The 19002-nt window shown below is 40.3% G+C and overlaps 4 protein-coding genes across 4 annotated transcripts in view; 1 reads left to right on the top strand and 3 right to left on the bottom strand.

Annotated features, from left to right (window-relative positions):
• Nucleotides 1-8789, bottom strand: part of RunxA (RUNX family transcription factor Runt related A) — a 79554-nt gene extending 70765 nt beyond the window's left edge. Inside the window, exon 1 of the mRNA XM_028316633.1 lies at nucleotides 8652-8789. Within this exon, the coding sequence (XP_028172434.1) occupies nucleotides 8652-8789 (138 nt within the window). The remainder of the gene's footprint in view (nucleotides 1-8651) is intronic.
• Nucleotides 8790-9470: 681 nt separating this feature from the next.
• Nucleotides 9471-11157, top strand: LOC114361566 (tubulin beta-4B chain-like). The gene is made up of 2 exons (XM_028316639.1): nucleotides 9471-9527; nucleotides 9801-11157. Exons 1-2 carry the CDS (start codon nucleotides 9471-9473, stop codon nucleotides 11082-11084), a joined length of 1341 nt encoding a protein of 446 aa, XP_028172440.1. The 3' UTR covers nucleotides 11085-11157.
• A 3065-nt stretch (nucleotides 11158-14222) lies between these two features.
• Nucleotides 14223-16048, bottom strand: LOC114361565 (tubulin beta-4B chain). The gene is made up of 2 exons (XM_028316638.1): nucleotides 15843-16048; nucleotides 14223-15615 (listed from the first exon to the last, which is right to left on the bottom strand). The coding sequence occupies exons 1-2, from the start codon at nucleotides 15897-15899 to the stop codon at nucleotides 14341-14343; spliced, it is 1332 nt and encodes a 443-aa protein (XP_028172439.1). The 5' UTR covers nucleotides 15900-16048; the 3' UTR covers nucleotides 14223-14340.
• Nucleotides 16049-17259: 1211 nt separating this feature from the next.
• LOC114361575 (tubulin beta chain-like) lies at nucleotides 17260-18988 on the bottom strand. Its single transcript, XM_028316651.1, has 2 exons — nucleotides 18811-18988; nucleotides 17260-18610 (listed from the first exon to the last, which is right to left on the bottom strand). Exons 1-2 carry the CDS (start codon nucleotides 18865-18867, stop codon nucleotides 17324-17326), a joined length of 1344 nt encoding a protein of 447 aa, XP_028172452.1. The 5' UTR covers nucleotides 18868-18988; the 3' UTR covers nucleotides 17260-17323.
• Between the last annotated feature and the right edge of the window lie 14 nt (nucleotides 18989-19002).

The following is a 19002-nucleotide window of genomic DNA, read 5'->3' as shown; positions in this document are numbered from 1 at the left end:
TAATATTATAAATGCGAAAGTAACTCTGTCTGTATGTCTGTCTGTTACGCTTTTCCGCTTAAACCTCGCAACCGATTTTGATGAAATTTGGCATAGAGATAGTTTGAGTCCCGGGAAAGAACATAGGATAGTTTTTATCCCGGTTTTTAAAACAGGGACGCGCGCGATAAAGTTTTTCTGTGACAGACAAAATTCCACGCGGGCGAAGCCGCGGGCGGAAAGCTAGTTATCTATAAATAGACCGTGTGTCCGTCTGTTTAGACGCGTTATAACGAGACAGCTCGCGGATTAAGTCTTTCAATATCTCGTTAGTTTTATAGTTATTATTATAATACTGTGGATATTATTCAGAGAGGCTATAAGCGCACTCATCGTGATCGTAAAATAGTCGTTGAGAATTTTATTTATGTTGTAAAACTATTAATAACCTAGAATAGGTGTTGTGACTTTCGACTTTTGAGCAGTGGCTCAAAAACGTAATTCAGTTATGACGATTGATAAAAATTATGTTATAGATGCTTTGACCTTTTTCACAATCTTGGAATTGAACTAATCATCTTCACACTTCTCATAAACTTGTTTATAAATAGGGGACTGCCTTTATTACAAAGGAAATCTATTTGCGTTTGTATATTATCAAGTACACAATCTTTCCGTTTATTTGTATTATCAAGCACTTTATTTAATACTAGCTTTCCGCCCGCGGCTTCGCCCGCGCCTGCTGACAGACAGACAGACAGACAGACAGACAGACAGACAGACAGAGTTACTTTCGCATTTATAATATTAGTTGGGATGATGTAACAGATTTGAGCTTCTAAAGTAAAGTAATATAGAAATGGAAGAATCATTTCAATGCATTAATACTGACGTGTAAAAGTGCTTTTTAAAGCCTATTTGCAGAAATAAATGAGTTTTATTAGTTTTTATGAGTTTTTTAATTTAATGATTCCTATAGGTACAGGTTGATTGAAGAACCATAGTAAAACACCTCATAACAGGTTCTACATGACTTTGAACCCATGACTGGGTGTCTCTCAGTAAGTCTTTATCATTTTGAAGATGAAACACCAATCGTTACTTATGCACACAAAATATTTAGACACATAAGTAAGTATCATTTCATAATTAAAAAAGCCAAGCCCAAGCAAGTTAACCTGCAGTTGAAATCTAGTTCAATGTAAACAAACCTCTGGCAGGTAAATAGAGGAAATGAATAAACAATATTGTTCTGAAACTTGGAATCGAGTTGCGAACTCGACTTTATCTAAATTGGTCTTGTCCAGTCTCGTCACTCGATACAATTTGCTTCTGCAAACTTACTTCATATTAATTAAAACAGCAGCCGGCCGCTCTCACGGTAGACATAACGAATTGAAGGAACAGTACGACCACAAAGTATGATTGCAATCAAGCTTTTCTAGAAATATGAGCAATTTAAAATATGGCATGGAAATTAACTAAATAGGATAACTTCAACAATGTACTCTTGTGCAGGAGAAAAGTCAAATTCTGGGTTGAAAAAAATATTATTTTAGACATATTGATAAAAGATTTTCTATTAAAAATTTGATTGGGAAAAGTAGTGATTAGAAAAACTAATTAGCGAATCTTTCTTTTAAAATGGAGACTTTCGGGAATATCGGAGTCACATGTTACACATGACTGCAGGATATTCTACGATGACTGTTTATATTAGACACTTTCTTACTTAAAATAATAATAATGGGAAATAAGACTACTGTGCCCATTTACAGTGTTAAAATTTAGTTCAGGGAATATAAGTACTTAATTATAGCCCAATATTGGATGGAAGCTATCAGAACTTATTTTAAGAAAAGCCTCTGACAATAATTGCTAAAATATGAAGAGTAAAATGACATTGGTGTTAAAATTTTCTTTTATAGATTTATTGTTTTTCTCTATCTTCTATCCCTTTTCAAGGCCAATGTTTGCCAATTCTTTGCATAGGGGTCCCCTACGCAAAATCAATAGACATTTTAATAATACAAGTAGGTACTTATCTATAGCGTACATTGACTTCATTTATCAGTGAAATGTTTCGTTCGAAACAAGTATCGCAAAGTTGGTTTTCGGTGAATTATTACATCGGGGAATTCGAACTAATCTAAAGCATCGATCAATGGAGCAATCGATCAATGGTTTTCGTTGAAGGAAATCGATCATTTGACTTTGAAAAGGAGGTTGACAGTAGTGACTGAGTTTCTTGCGCTGCTTCTTCTCAGCACTGGCCCATTTATTGTCTGGAAGCAGTGGTAGGGTTAATACTGGGACGTGTAAAAGTGCTTTTTAAAAGCCTATTTGCAAAACTAAATTAGTTTTATGAGTTTATGACTTTCGAAAAGTTTATGACGATATTGAAAATTTGTCATGTAATGAACATTATGAATAAATTTCTTATTCTTTCTACAGCGTTCGGTTGTTTTTGACGTCATTCTGTTAATGCAACCGATGCATTTCTTTTCAGGTCTTACAAAAACAATTTAGTGAGCCTTTCTAACGACGTATTGTCTCTATTCATTAAGTAATAAGTAAGTAAATAAGTAAGTAAGTAAATAAGTTATTAGTAAGGTATCTTAAATTCCAGAAAAAAGCAGGATTTGGGAATATAACTCACTTTGATTTGATATTAATTCCTAAACCACTTTGAAATATCGACTTATTAATCCTTCTCTAACGCCTTTTAGGTAATACATAAAGTTCAATGTATATTTTATAAAGGGACGATCAATTCAACACCGATGATGGATATCCAATGATACAAGAAAATGTTCTTTTCATAATGTCCGTCCGTACGCTGATCCTTTTTTGTCCGCAAAGTTTGCAATAAAATATCATATTTTAACGTATAAATAATAAGTACTACGTTCCTACAAAATTTATATTTCAAGAATATGCTATTTTTATACTACCTCCACAATAATCCTAATTGGAAATTGCACCTTTAGCAGACACGAGCACATAAATGCATGCAACTCTATGTAAATTATTCCTTTGTAATTATATTTAAATTTTAATTATGTGTCTAAGTATACAGGCTGACTTTTAAATCATTGACATCCTTTTAAACTAAGACTCTACTCATGGTAGGTACATAGTACATTCCCTGAATATGAGACAAGTCCAACGAGTTAAAATTTCAAAAATTAAAAACTTGTACAGACGACAGCATATCAAACTAAACACTGGCAAAGCAACAAAAATGTATTTATAGGTAGTCGGATGTGCTGTTAAGTTAACAATCGTTTTAAACTCTTTTTATGAGCACACTAATACAAACAAATAGTAAAATTAAGATAAAAAAAAACTCATTGGATTTGTCTCATGTTCAGGGAATTTACAATGTATCATGAGTAGAGTCTTAGTTTTAAAGGATGCCAACGATTTAAAAGTCACCCTGTAGATTTATCTTTGCACGTGACTATGTCGTTTCAAATGCCCATAGAAAGCTTTTCTCATACGCATGTGCCCATTTTAGGCATTTCTAAAGGCCACAAAAGATCCCAACCATCACGTTTCAAACCAGGCCAACTAAACACGTGTGGAGGATTACACATTTAAGGGCAAGTTTTGGAGGGCTTTATTTAAAGGGCTCATTATAGGACACTTTTGAATGCGGGAGTGCGAGAATGGCGCCTCTGAATGTCGTGCCCTGCGTAGGATTAGCCTATCTCCATTTATCTATCAATATTATAAAGCTGAAGAGTTTGGTTGAACGCGCTAATTTTCAAATCGGACCAGTTGTTCCTGAAACTGGTCCGATTTGAAAAAATATTTTTGTGTTAGATAGCCCATATCGGGGAAGGCTTTAAGCTAATGATGTTATGATGATGATAATGATGACACCCTACGGCCAATAGGGGCGGAGCATTAGAAAAAATTGTTTATTTTATTTTATTGTTAGGAAAACAAACAGCATTCAATAACACACATAGAGTTACCAATTAAACTTCACATTTTCCAAAAGAGTTTTTACAAATAGTTCTTACATAGATATCGTTTTTGGAAATTGAGTAAATTGAGTTGCAAATGTTATTCAAACTATTTTAACGCGTACGAAGTCGGGGGCAACTTTAGAGCTTGGTCTAAAGTAGACAGAGTTTTGGAAAAGTAAGAAAATTTGTGTTTGTTGAATTAGTCAAGAAGTGGTTAAATTGTCCTTAATTGTCTCTAATTTTTTCTGAATATTTATACGGTTAATTAAATGAGCATTATGTGTTTAAATCTAAACTTCGTATTGTGGACCTAGAGAATTCAAAAACAATATTTTTAATTACCGACGAGGAATTTTGAACGAAAATTGAAGCTTGGAAATGTAAATCCCTACGGTTGTAATGAGATTTCGCTGAAAAAACACGATAATTAATGTTACGAGATAAACGCTAAAAGATTTACAGCTTTGTTTTTCTTTTACCCTGATTGTTTAATATGAAAATTCATTACAAAGATTGAAAGCGGGTAGGTAGGACTAAATTATAAAAAAGCGTTTTTAAATAAGTCTATTTTTAGTTTTTTCGCAATTAATTTTAATAAAATACACGTCCCACACGTCATTTTCTTTTGAAGTTATTTTAAATGATTATGTAAGAACAATTTGTGCAATTCTTTTGGCATTATACAGGGTGGCCAGGGAGTTGACGTTCAAAGCTAAAATTTAAATACCTTACATCAAGGTGTATCTAAATCACCCCCATTTATGTTCTACGATTTTGTTTAGTTTAGGAGATAGTAGATAGATACTGGGTCGCTCGCTAGTAAAAACCCAAAATTGAGATCCCCGAAAGTGCGAATTAGTACCTACATTAAATTAGATATTGTATGTTATAATCCACCTGATTGGTTGATAACAAGTTGAATTTTAAAGACACGTCGAGCCATCAAGTCTGGCCGTACTTGTCGCTTGATACATGATACAGCATGCATAGGCGCTCGTCATATTGAAGAGCCATGTCACTTGCGGCGCGGGACGCATCGAACTGGGTCGCTCGTATAAAGATTGACACGCCCGGACGTCCGGATGCGTTGCGGACTCGTAGGGTGACCACCGTAGATTGGTGGCGGGACAAAAGTGGGAATTTTGAAGATTCCTTGTTGATTTTTTAAAATTTGCTTATTGTAGTAAAATAAGAATAAAAATAACTAAAATAGTTAAACATCACAATAGTTCTAAACGAGTCTGTCAGAAAAATAAGTTAAATGTTAAAACCAAAAAAAATGTAAACATTCATTTGAAATATTTTTATTGAATCCCTTTGTTTCTCTTGTAGGTCTATATTTTTGCGTTTCAATTAAAACCTTTGTTAANGTTTCCGAGTATTAAGCGAAAAACCGAAAAGTGGCAACTTTAAACCCCCCTCTCCCCGCCGGCTCAAGGGCTAAGGGCGGGGACTTTTGCTATGTTCACCTCCTAACTAGTCTAAATAAAGTCCTGAAGTCAGAAATTGTGTTCTACAGTTTTCCATCTATAATGCTTTATTGACTGGACTATATGTACAAAGTTTCATTTCATTAGCGTCATCACGCTTTTAGTAATTAATCCGTAAACATCATCATGTCACAGTCATCCGCGCAATGTACGAAATTGAAGTACACAGTTGTCATAAAATTACTCAAAAAGAGGAACAAAACGCTGACGGTAACATTTGATGAGATGTTTACAGTTTATGGGGAGTCTGGGCCTTCATTTGCCATCATGAAAGATTGGATCCGATAGTTCAAGCATGGCAGGGAGTCGCTAAAAGATGACCGCAAGTCAGGGCGGCCAGATTTCGCCATTAACGAATAAAATAATGAAAACTTAAGGAATCTTGCTTTAGAGATCAGCGAATTAAGTTGTGACAGATAGCTGAAGCCATAGGCATTAGCAAAGAACGTATCGGCGATATTTTTCATACTCATTTGCACATGAAATAGGGGTGCGCGCTATGGGTGCCAATAATGCTCACGCCGCTCGACAACCAGCGTCGAGTCACAACTTCGCAGGAGTTTTAGGACATCTTTGGCCATAATCCTAACATTTTTTTTCTCACATTATCACTATTGATAAATAATAGATCCAGCAGTACGATCTAGAGTCAAAATAAGAGTCAATGCAATGGATTCAAAATAGAAAACGCCGCCGCGGAAATTCAAAGTGGAGCGATCGACACCCAAGCTCATAGCCACTATTTTTGGGATTGTGGAGGAATTTTATTCATTGACTACCTACTTAAAAAATACTACAATAAACGGGAATTATTATGCTGTACTGTTGATAGGAGTGCGTCAAGTGGTTGTTGAAATATTAAGAGGCAAACTGGCGAACGGAAATCTGTTACTGCAAGACAATTCACTCGCGTACACCGCGCATGTTGCATGGCTTGTCCCGGGTAAAACAGGATTTCAAGAAATTAATCACCCACCACACAGTTTAGTCCGATTCTCTAGCTATTTTGTCTAATTCTCTAATTGGAAAAAATACCTCCAGGAACGAAGATTTTTGAGTGCTAAAGAAATGAAGGCGGCGTTAAAGGCTCATTTCGAAGGCAAAGATTGTGAATTTTTTTTCAGTGGGTTAAAAGCTCTTTTACACAAATGTAAGAAGTCCGTTGTAGTAGAGGGAGATTAAATAGAAAAATATATTTTTTACACTTTTCTATCGGCATTTTTAATACCCTAGGCTCAAAACTTTTCAGCCGCCCCTCGTAGAAAGTCCTATTTGGTATTCTAACCGTGTGGTACCGCAGCCTACGTAAAATGACAAATTATCCTAATGGGTCCTGAAATTACATGTCTTTGGTAAATTAGATTAAAGAACTTTGACTAATCAATTTGTCTCTCAATATTTCGTTTACTTCTTCTTAGGAATCTTGTCGATCTAAAATTTTACTTGTACGTAAAGTCTTGTCAACCAGTAAGTACCAATCCATCTGTCACAAGGTAAGAACTCGGTCATTAGACTTGTAGACCAACACATGACCTTCAATAGCCATCCCATATTCGAGTAAGCTTGAAAGGTGTCGCTTATGTGTCCCATGAATCAAACAATCTTCTATTCCTCGCACCACCACAACCAAGGACCCTCCTCACCGCTCTGTCACGTCAAACACCAAAACGCGACCCAGTTTGTGACGCGGCCGGATGCCCGGACGTCCGGGCGGACGCGTAGGGTGCCCACACACGGGAGATAGTGCGGGATTCGACGGCACTGACAGCTTATTGACAGTTTGCGTGTAGTCAGAATTCGGTTTGTGACGTGAGAAGTTTCAAAGTTTAGTCTATGGGGTGATAATGTTCCCAAATATTATGTAGTTTAGGCTCTTTGGTAAGGGTACAGGAAATGTAACCTGGTCTGTATTAGGTACCTACTTATAATGCATTTCGTAATTTGTCTTTTCTATTGTATAAATCGATAAGGGATATCGAGCTCGCAACCAAATACTGATAGGCGCGCTTCTAAGTAATTATAATTAATAGCAATTTATTTCTAGGTTAATTGTTTGCTACTTCAAAGGGGAGTNAGGGGAGAGACATTAAAATGTTATTAAGCCTATGACTAATATTTCAAAGTCCACTTGTACGTAATATTATGAAGTGAAATAAGAACGTACACACTAATATGTAAACGTCGTTTTCGGTCGAGTAAGTCTCGAAAATAACTCGAGTTTAATAAAAAGATGAGGACCAATATAAATATGTAATATTGTAAATGTCACTTTTTGTTAGAATTCTAATAATAACTCGATGACAAAATACTGAGAAGTTCCAAAAATACTCTGAACTCTTTCTGAAAACATCTGTAAAGTGACTTCTTACGTGTTCAGTGGTCTGGGTAGCAATTTGCTTAGAAACGTTTCGACTTTTTTTCGATCGCGGGTAGTTTTCTCAATAGGTGTATTAGAATTTGGTTATTTGAAGTGCCTACTACTTTAAAGGTCATTGCTTTTACGCTATTATGGCGGGCTTCAATTATATTAAAGTATTTTTTGCTTTGTTCTCAGGTGACATTAAAATTTTATAATATTTGAAGTTCGTTAATGGATGTTTTAATTTACTTAATGAAACTAAAATAAAAAATACATACTTAGATTAAAAAATAAAAAACTTTCTAGATAAAAAAATACCGTCTACATAAAGTTTTTTTAAAGTAATATGATGACTGTTATTATGAACTAAAAAAATATCTAGGTACATACCTACTTACCTACATAAGAGGGAAAACACAAAAGGATACACGTATAAATAATAACTGAAAATTATTTAATTAATTAAATAATTCTGGTCTTAGTATATTGGTGTATTCCTTGAAATCTCAAGATTTGCCAAAAATCTTTCAGCAATTAGGCGGCCCAGATACCGTCGCACCTGTGTGCCAATTTCGGGCGCATAATTATCCAGCGCGAATAAAAACATGACGTTGTCCCGCTCCAAATCGTAGTCACCTCAGCTCGCCCCTCCTGCTTGCCGCTAAATAGGTCAAACGTTCCTACCTCATTTATTCAACGATTAAAATACTTAAAAATTGTATCCAAAAAAGGTGTCTCGGACGAAACTACACATGGTTACCCCGCGTCCCGCGCAGCGTTTGACAGCTGACTTCTGGCACGCCCAAACTCGCGACCAAACGAAAAGCTTGTAAACATTATACACACCAGCCTACCGACGCACTTGCTGGTTGATATCCTCCGCAGCAGAGGCTTCCTTTCCGTATCATTATCACTGTCGGTGCTGTCCTCACAAAAAGCTGTTTTCTTGTCATCGCCGACAGCATTTCTGTCGGCCACTGACATTACTTCGCGGGCGCTCGCACTCTGAACACACTGCGCGGTGCAAATGCAACTACATCATACAGAATAACTTGATAATTTTACTTTGTATACGAGCCGCTACCTAGCTGACATTTCGGGCAAGCGCCATGACAATTCTGACACATACCCCGCGACTGAAAACAAAACAAGCCTCCCTGAAAAGGACGTAGCGACATCTAGCATGAGTTTGTAGCACTTCCTGATATAAACTGAAAGCTGTGCTGAAAATAGCTGAAAAATTATTTATAAGATGGCGTTGGTATACCGACAGAATAAATAAAGTTTTATTATTTTCAACCTTTAATAAAGTTTATTATAATGTACCGTACATTAAAATGTACAATTAGATAAAACATACTTTTTTCTAATAAGATACGATACTTACCTCTTCTAATTTGTTCCTGGCAGTAAATATTATTTAAATCTTCTAAAAAAGTTCTAGAATTCAATTTCAAAATCAACGATGACTGAACACGGTTTGCCGAGCTCATTTTTTCCTGAAATCCGAGATGCAAACAGTGTGAAGAAACCGCGATAGATTTTTTTTAATTTTTTTATATTAGTTTTTAAGTTAATGTTAAGCAACAACTTTGTGATCGTTTTTCGATAGTTTTTAGAGAAATTTACAAGTATCTGGAACGAAGAATCTGATAAATTATCAAGATGAGGGAGATCATTAACCTGCAGGTTGGCGCTTGCGGAAACCAGATAGGAGGAAAGGTAAGACCGCCTCGTTAGTGTGTAGTTTATAACGTCCATTTATCGCGGTATCTTTATCTAAGCCAACCTACGCTCATCCCTGTTTATCTTCTATGAAGTACCTAATGGTGGCCATACACGTTAGGGTTTGCATGATGGTTACGACCGTACATGCTTAACCAACAGGTATAACCGAGTTATCTATAGCACATACACGTTAGGGTTTGTATGTATTTAACTCAAAGGTGACTGGCTGACTGACANGAAGTACCTAACAACGCGTTTCTTTTTCAGTTCTGGGAGGTGATATCCGACGAGCACGGCATCGACCCTAGCGGTTGCTACCATGGCGACTCGGACCTCCAGCTGGAGCGCATCAACGTGTACTACAACGAGGCGTCCGGTGGCAAGTATGTCCCGCGGACCGTGCTGGTGGACCTCAAGCTTGCCACCATGGACGCCGTGCGCTCGGGGCCCTTCGGCTGCCTCTACCGCCCCGACAACTTCGTCTACGGCCAGAACAGCGCCGCCAACAACTGGGCAAGAGGACACTACACCGAAGGCGTCGAAATCCTAGAATCGGCCTTAGACGTCATCCGAAGAGAAGCGGAGGGATGCGACTGCCTCCAAGGCTTCCAAATGTCCCACTCTCTAGGCGGCGGCACCGGCTCTGGCCTCGGCACACTCCTAATCAACCGCATCAGAGAAGAGTACCCCGACCGAATCATCCTAACCTTCTCCGTATTCCCAAGCCCGAGAGTGTCGGATTGCGTAGTGGAGCCATACAATACCACGCTGGCGGTGAACCAGCTGGTAGAGAATGCGGACCACACGTTCTGTTTGGACAACGAGGCGTTGTACGACATCTGTTTCAGAACGCTAAAGCTGACGACACCAACTTACGGCGATCTAAATCACTTGGTTTGTGCGACTATGTCCGGCATCACGACGTGCTTGAGGTTCCCGGGTCAGCTGAATGCGGATTTGAGGAAACTAGCAGTCAACATGGTGCCTTTCCCCAGACTTCATTTCTACACACCTGGCTTCGCTCCCTTGACGTCGAGAGGAGCGCAGCAGTACAGAGCGTTGACAGTCCCTGAATTAACGCTGCAAATGTTCGACGCGAAGAATATGATGGTGGCATGCGACCCCCGACATGGTAGATACCTGACCGTGGCCACGATATTCAGAGGGAGAATGTCGATGAAGGAAGTTGACGAACAGCTTGTCAATATACAGAACAAGAACAGCACATACTTTGTCGAGTGGATACCGAACAATTGCAAGATTGCAGTTTGTGACATACCTCCACGAGGGTTGAAGATGGCATCGACATTTATTGGTAACACAACGGCTATCCAGAGCATATTTAAGAGGATGGCTGAACAGTTCGTGGCCATGTTCAGGCGGAAAGCGTTCCTTCACTGGTACACTGGTGAGGGTATGGACGAGATGGAATTCACAGAAGCGGAGAGCAACATGAACGACCTGGTATCAGAATACCAACAGTACCAGGACGCCACGGCGGACGACGAGGGAGAGTTCGACGAGGAAGCAGAAGGCGAAGGAATGGAGTAGCAATAATAATTTGGTGTTCATTTGTGTATGTCCTTGTGTTCGTCCTAAATAAAATGGTTGCTATAATTTAATTTTCATTTATAGGAGGGAGCTTAACGTAGGGAGGGAGCTTAACGTAGGGAGGGAGCTTAACGCAGGGAGGGAGCTTAACGTAGGGAGGGAGCTTAACGCGCAGGGAGGGCGCTTAACGTAGGGAGGGAGCTTAACGTAGGGAGGGAGCTTTACGTACGGTGGGAGCTTTACGTACGGAGGGAGCTTTACGTACGGAGGGAGCTTTACGTACGGAGGGAGCTTTACGTACGGAGGGAGCTTTACGTAGGGAGGGAGCCTAACGTAGGGAGGGAGCCTAACGTAGGGAGGGAGCCTAACGTAGGGAGGGAGCCTAACGTAGGGAGGGAGCCTAACGTAGGGAGGGAGCCTAACGTAGGGAGGGAGCCTAACGTAGGGAGGGAGCCTAACGTAGGGAGGGAGCCTAACGTAGGGAGGGAGCCTAACGTAGGGAGGGCGCCTAAAGGCCTATTCAGACCTAAGCGGTTTGCCGAGGTACTTGATACTAAATACCTGAGCGAAACCCGCGCGGTATACACCTCTACCAGGCCCCTTCTTACCCACCGCACTACCAAACCACACTACCAGTAGTGTCGTGGGGAATATTTTTTCCTTTCTACACTACCAAGCCAGTAGTGTCGTGGGTAATTTTTAAGGGCCATACATCTTCATTCCCATCGACACTACTAACATAACTAAATGTAAAATTTGTAAAATTTTGGATTGTTTTGTAATAAATTATGTTTATATGCAACCCTAACCTCTGTGCAATTTTGCAGTTTGACGGAATTTCCTGAAAATAAAATATTACCTAAAAGGGCTTATGTACATGTTACGGTTAATGTACAAGTAAAACGCTTTCAAATGATACCAAACACGGCGTATTTATCTTAACTTTATTTTTTTACTCTGTATGGTTTGTCCGCTAGAGGGCGCCACAGTAGATTGTTGTGAAACCCCATAAGCCTATAACCAGCGGACAATTTAAGACGCTTCTAATGATTATGTCATTTGTCGAATTCTGATAAGTAGTTTAGAAGTTACGAGGGAACAGATGAACATACATACATACATAGCCTATCAAAATCATAACCCTCCTTTTCCTTTGCCGTAGTCGGGTAAAAATAATTTAATATTTGTTTTTCTTTCACGCAAAGTTAAGAATAAGAATAAGAAATTTATTCATAATGTCATTCATTACATGTCAAATTTTCAATATATTTTAATGTTATATAGGTATAAGCCCTTTTAGGTAATAATTTATTTTCAGTGAATTCCGTCAAACTGCAAATTTGCACAGAGGTTAGGGTTGCATACAGGGTGGAAACGATAAGTGATCTCATTCGATTATTTCTAAACTATACAAGATATCGAAAAACTGATTACTAACCCTGAAAGTACTTCACAAGCTCTATCCAACGGTACCAATATTAGGTTACAGAATTAACTGAATCTATCCGAAAATTTAATGTTTTCAGCCTCCATACTAAATGTATGCCAGTCAAACAATAATAGAATTATTAATTTTGTTTATTAAATACTTAATAAACACTTAAAATGAACTCGTAAATAGGCATTCGTATTTAAAATTATTCTTGGAAAACATTGGTTAGGCTTTGCTTGCTATAAAATTAACAAGACATGAGTGCCATATGACTGTGGCTGTACTAAATGTATGGAAGCTGGAAACATTGAATTTTCAAATGGATCCAGTTTATTTTGTAACCTTTTATTGGTACCGTTGGATAGAACTCGTGAAGCAGTTTCAGGATCAGTAATCAGTTTTTGAATATTTTGTATAGTTTTTAATATTATGTGGTTTTACTAAATGTATGGAAGCTGGAAACATTTAATTTTCGGATAGATCCAGTTTATTCTGTAACCTATTATTGGTACCGTTTGAAAGAGCTTGTGAAGCACTTTCAGAATCAGTAATCAGTTTTTCGATATCTTGTATAGTTTAGAAATAATCGAGTGAGATCACTTAACGTTTCCACCCTGTATAATAAACAATTTATTACAAAACAATCCAAAATTTTACAAATTTTACATTTAGTTATGGTAGTAGTGTCGATGGGAATGAAGATGTATGTTACCCACCACACTACTGGCTTGGTAGTGCAGAAGGGAAAAAATATTCCCCACGACACTACTGGTAGTGTGGTTTGGTAGTGCGGTGGGTCAGAAGGGTACCAGCGCCTGTACCTCTAGTAGGAAAAACTTTCGAGTTCGTTTCGTTGCGTATTCAAAGTGTCATCGAAAAATTTTGTATGAAAAATTAAACAGCGCCCCCTATATTATAGCCGCCCTAGGGGGCGCTGTTTAATTTTTCATACAAAATTTTTCGATGACACTTTGAATACGCAACGAAACGAACTCGAAAGTTTTTCCTACTAGAGGTACTGGACGTTTGTCAACAAAATGGTGCTCGACTCTTGAGACAAGCTAAATTACACCATATTGTTAACGACATTGAGCATACATTTTTTTAAATACCTTCGCGAAGAAAATCTTCTGTACGAAGTACTTATTATTATTCTGTGCCTCTACTCACAGCGGCAGCGAACATCGCTCAGGTTTGAAAAGGCCTTAACGTAGGGAGGATGACCGAGCCAATGACTGGAGGGCTATGTCACAGCACACACGTTGTGACAAGAGGGCTGTGACCGAGGGCTATGGAGGGCTATGACGAGAGGGCGATGACAGAGGGCGATGACAGAGGGCGATGACAGAGGGCGATGACAGAGGGCTGTGACAGAGGGCTGTGACAGAGGGCTATGACAGAGGGCTATGACAGAGGGCTGTGACAGGGCTATGACAGANGGAGGGTGCTTGACGTAGGGAGGGAGCTTGACGTAGGGAGTGCAGTGACAGAGGCCTGTCGACAAAGGGCTGACAGTGCTATGTCAGAGGGCTATGACAGAGGGCTATGACAGAGGGCTACGACAGAGGGCTACGACAGAGGGCTACGACAGAGGGCTACGACAGAGGGCTAAGATACGACAGAGGGCTACGACAGAGGGCTACGACAGAGGGCTAAGGGCTAAGACAGAGGGCTAAGTCAGGAGGCCTAAATTGTTGAAATCAAAATCCAAATATGTATAAGCGTTTTTTATTGTTGACGCTTTTAAATAGCCACAAAAACATCAAAAACAGTTACACTTAACAATGACAATATTAATTACACTGGACAGGACAAACATTGACGTCACTCTTCCTCCACCTCCTCGTCGAACTCCCCTTCGTCGTCGGCAGTAGCGTCCTGGTACTGCTGGTATTCTGACACCAGGTCGTTCATGTTGCTCTCGGCCTCCGTAAACTCCATCTCATCCATACCCTCACCAGTGTACCAATGAAGGAACGCTTTCCGCCTGAACATGGCCGTAAACTGCTCAGATATCCTCTTAAACAGCTCCTGAATTGCTGTCGTGTTACCAATAAAGGTAGCGGACATCTTCAGCCCTCTAGGAGGAATATCACACACGGCCGTCTTGACGTTATTCGGAATCCATTCAACGAAATAACTGCTGTTCTTGTTTTGGATGTTGAGCATTTGTTCGTCCACCTCCTTCATGGACATGCGTCCGCGGAAGACGGCGGCGACCGTCAAGTACCGCCCGTGGCGAGGGTCACACGCCGCCATCATGTTCTTCGCGTCGAACATCTGCTGAGTCAGCTCCGGCACTGACAATGCTCGGTACTGCTGACTGCCTCGCGATGTCAACGGCGCGAATCCAGGCATGAAGAAGTGCAGTCGCGGGAACGGCACCATATTCACCGCCAGTTTCCTCAAATCCGCGTTCAACTGCCCGGGGAACCGCAGACAAGTCGTGACCCCGGACATGGTTGCTGATACCAAGTGATTCAAGTCTCCGTACGTCGGCGTCGTCAGCTTCAACGTTCGGAAGCAGATGTCGTATAGAGCCTCGTTGTCTATGCAGTACGTTTCGTCTGTGTTCTCAACAAGCTGATGCACTGATAGCGTGGCGTTGTACGGCTCCACGACTGTGTCGGAGACTTTCGGGCTGGGGACTACCGAGAAGGTGTTCATGATGCGGTCGGGATACTCTTCCCTGATCTTTGATATTAGTAGCGTCCCCATTCCTGATCCAGTGCCGCCGCCTAGGGAGTGTGTCAGTTGGAATCCTTGTAGACAGTCGCAACCTTCGGCTTCTTTCCTGACCACGTCTAGTACAGAGTCCACTAATTCTGCTCCTTCGGTGTAGTGTCCTTTGGCCCAGTTGTTGCCGGCTCCAGACTGGCCGAAGACGAAGTTGTCTGGCCGGAAGATCTGGCCGAAGGGTCCGGAGCGCACGGAGTCCATGGTGCCGGGCTCCAGGTCCACGAGGACGGCTCGGGGCACGTACTTGCCGCCAGAAGCCTCATTGTAGTAGACGTTGATGCGTTCTAGTTGCAGATCGGAGTCTCCCTGGTACGCGCCGGTGGGGTCGATGCCGTGCTCGTCGGAGATCACCTCCCAGAACTGAAACGACATTTTCATCGTGAGCTATAGGAATGAATTGCTTGTGTAGGCTTTATAGTAACGATCTCGGGACATCAATTTATTTTTCTGTAAAGTTAAATAGTAGAAACAAATGACGTGACATGTTACTGGATTGATCTACTTTTACACCATTGAGAAAATCTAGATGAGTAAAACACTTCCCAGCGTAGTGGAAAGTGTGGAAATAATGAAAACTTGATATTTACCTTGGCTCCGATCTGGTTTCCGCATTGCCCGGCCTGGATGTGGACGATTTCCCTCATTTTGGTTGTTTCACGATAAATTTTGAGCCTAAAATCTAGTTAGTTAAAATTTGCCTTCCGTTAATTCGTCATAAAAAAATATAAAAAAATACAGTTGGATTATTGCATGTGCATCGTACACGAAATTTTCTGGAATAATGAAAGGTCTACATTCTTTTGTCAAACCGAATGGAAAATGAAATTCGAATTTTGAATTGGAAAGGAAACGTAAAAATTTTCACTTAATACTTTTTGTTACGTTTTAACCAACAAGTTTGTAATAAAAAGGTTTTATTAAGCGCATTGTACGAGCGATAGCCTTCAAGCAACCTTCTAAATAAATAAATAAATCCGAAGATCCGTAGGTTCTCCTCACAAAGCGGGTGCGGGTAAATTTTCACCATAGGTCGTGATAATTTTATGATTCAGAAAATAAATAAAGAAAAAGATTGCTGCTTTCTACCACTACAAAAGGCCGAATTTAGGGGAGGGCAATCGAGGCTATGGCCCCGGGGATATAATTTTTTACGTTTTCCTTTACCTACATTACTTTGTACAAATATGATTATATTTCAAAATAACAGAAATCATTGATTTAAGCCTATAGATCTATTATTTCTTTTTGAGGCCAAGGGGCCCTCCACTCTTTTGTTGCCCCGAGGTCTCCAAACCTCTTAATCCGGCACTGACTAAAAACAAACAGCGCACTCACCCATTCTGCAATCAATCAAGCACCAGCAGTTTCAGGGGAGTGAACCGCGGTACCCAATCTCTCTGTCCTCGAAGATGGAAGATGATGAAGGACCAGCCTCGACTCAGTCAATCAAGAAAGGCAGCGGCATTAATTACTATACTTATCACTTATCTACACTATCACACTATAACGGAACTTCACAAAATACACTCCACAATATTTCAGTTCTCAGCGTTGGCTGAACAGTTCAGGCCTAATACAGTACAGCGGTGTGGACTTCTACGATATATGGTCCCAGAACGAAGAGGATGTGACTCAGATGCGGCGCGACGGCATCCGGAGTGAGCCACGTCAGTTCGTAGACTAGTGTAGTAAGCACCGAATATTAGCTGAGTAAAATTATTTGACAGAAGCGGGTAGGTAAGAAAAAACAAAAAATACTTGGCGTGAACATGCAGGAAATATTGCTAATTGAGATTTATTCTTATCTGTAGGTATGGAGTATTTTTAGTAGCTACTCTCAAATTAATAAATACTTATGATTCCGTTATTTGGAAAATACCTACCTAGTTGGTTTTTAAGCATGGCACTTGATAGGTACACGTATTTCAACGTACTAAAGGTTAACTGGCAAAGAAAGGCAGTATGTTTAACAAATAAATGAAACAAATGGAAATCAGCGTTTAATTTTTGGTTTAAAAAACAAATAACGTATAATAATAATATTAAATAAAATAAATAAAAATGTGATTCATTCGCATTCTTCACTTTCTTCGCTTTCCTCGCCACCAAATTCCTGCGCATCCACCGTCGCATTTTGGTATTGCTGGTACTCTGCTATCAAGTCGTTCAGATTGTTGTCAGCTTCAGCAAAATCAGTCTCGTCCATACCTTCTCCGGTGTACCAATGGAGGAAAGCCTTCCTTCTGAACATCGACGAGAACTGATCCGAAAGCCTCTTGAAGACCTCTTGGATTGCTGTCGTATTACCAACAAATGTTGCCGACATCTTCAAGCCCCTTGGCGGCACATCGCAAACAGCAGTCTTAACATTGCTCGGTATCCACTCCACGAAGAAGTCTTTGTTCTTCTTCTGAATGTTCAGCATTTGCTCGTCGACCTCTTTCATGGACATTCTTCCTCTAAACACCGCAGCGACAGTCAAGTAGCGGCCGTGGCGAGGATCGCACGCTGCCATCATGTTCTTCGCATCGAACATCTGCTGCGTCAGCTCTGGTACCGTCAGCGCTCGGTACTGCTGACTGCCCCTCGATGTTAGTGGAACAAATCCTGGCATGAAGAAGTGCAGTCGCGGGAACGGCACCATATTCACTGCCAATTTCCTCAAATCGGCATTCAATTGTCCAGGAAACCGCAAACAAGTGGTCACTCCTGACATCGCAAGGGACACCAAATGGTTAAGGTCTCCGTATGTAGGAGTTTTTAACTTCAAGGTTCTGAAGCAAATGTCGTAGAGCGCTTCGTTGTCGATACAGTACGTCTGGTTGGTGTTCTCTATGAGCTGGTTAATAGATAGGGTTGCGTTGTAAGGTTCTACTACTGTATCTGACACTTTAGGGCTTGGGACGATAGAGTACGATACTGTGATACGGTCAGGGTACTCTTCAGTTAAATTGGCCAACAGCAACGTTCCCAAACCAGACCCAGTGCCGCCTCCCAACGAATGAACCAGCTGGAACCCTTGCAAGCAGTCGCAACCTTCAGCCTCCTTCCTCACAACATCGAGGACCGATTCAAGCAAATCTGCGCCTTCTGTGTAATGTCCTTTAGCCCAGTTGTTGCCTGCGCCTGAGCAAGAATAAACTATGTTGTCTGGTCGAAAGAGTTGGCCAAAAGGGCCTGCTCGGAGAGCGTCCATGGTACCAGGTTCTAGGTCGACCATGACGGCGCGAGGAACGTATTTGCATTTTGACCCTTCGTTGTAGTAAACGTTGATGCGTTCTATTTGGAGATCGGAGTCGCCGTGGTAGCAGCCTTCGGGGTCGATTCCGTGCTCGTCCGATATCACCTCCCAGAACTGAAAAAAATAAAATAAGCTGACAATGTTTGTGATGCATTTGATTTTGAGTTTTGGAAGCGTTTTATAGAACTTCACTATGGTTTCAGTTCTGTGGAGCTTACGATAAAGACGGGACAAAAAAGTGTTGTTCACTAACTTGACCTAAAGTAGGCATTTGTAATGTGTTTGTAATAAATGACTGTTCATTAACACCATACCTTTCCACCGATCTGATTCCCGCATCGTCCAACTTGGATGTGAACTATTTCCCTCATAGTTTACAAATGACAATAATTTAGCAAACACAAATAAATAAATTCAATATTCACAAAATATCTAAGACAAAAACAAATAATTGCCTAACCTACATCTACTTACTAAAAAACCTAACACATAATTAAATTAGAAAT

The sequence above is a fragment of the Ostrinia furnacalis genome, unplaced genomic scaffold (assembly GCF_004193835.3).
Source record: "Ostrinia furnacalis isolate ACB-3 unplaced genomic scaffold, ASM419383v2 OfSCF5820, whole genome shotgun sequence".
NCBI lineage: Eukaryota > Metazoa > Arthropoda > Insecta > Lepidoptera > Crambidae > Ostrinia > Ostrinia furnacalis.
This window is presented reverse-complemented; position numbering and strand designations above follow the sequence as displayed.

Coding starts and splice junctions, on each gene's coding strand:
- LOC114361566 (XM_028316639.1), top strand. CDS start 9,471: ATGAGGGAGATCATTAACCTGCAGGTTGGCGCTTGCGGAAACCAGATA. Junction 9,528..9,800: donor GAAACCAGATAGGAGGAAAG/GTAAGACCGCCT, acceptor TTTCTTTTTCAG/TTCTGGGAGGTGATATCCGA.
- LOC114361565 (XM_028316638.1), bottom strand. CDS start 15,899: ATGAGGGAAATCGTCCACATCCAGGCCGGGCAATGCGGAAACCAGATC. Junction 15,616..15,842: donor GAAACCAGATCGGAGCCAAG/GTAAATATCAAG, acceptor ATGTCGTTTCAG/TTCTGGGAGGTGATCTCCGA.
- LOC114361575 (XM_028316651.1), bottom strand. CDS start 18,867: ATGAGGGAAATAGTTCACATCCAAGTTGGACGATGCGGGAATCAGATC. Junction 18,611..18,810: donor GGAATCAGATCGGTGGAAAG/GTATGGTGTTAA, acceptor TATTTTTTTCAG/TTCTGGGAGGTGATATCGGA.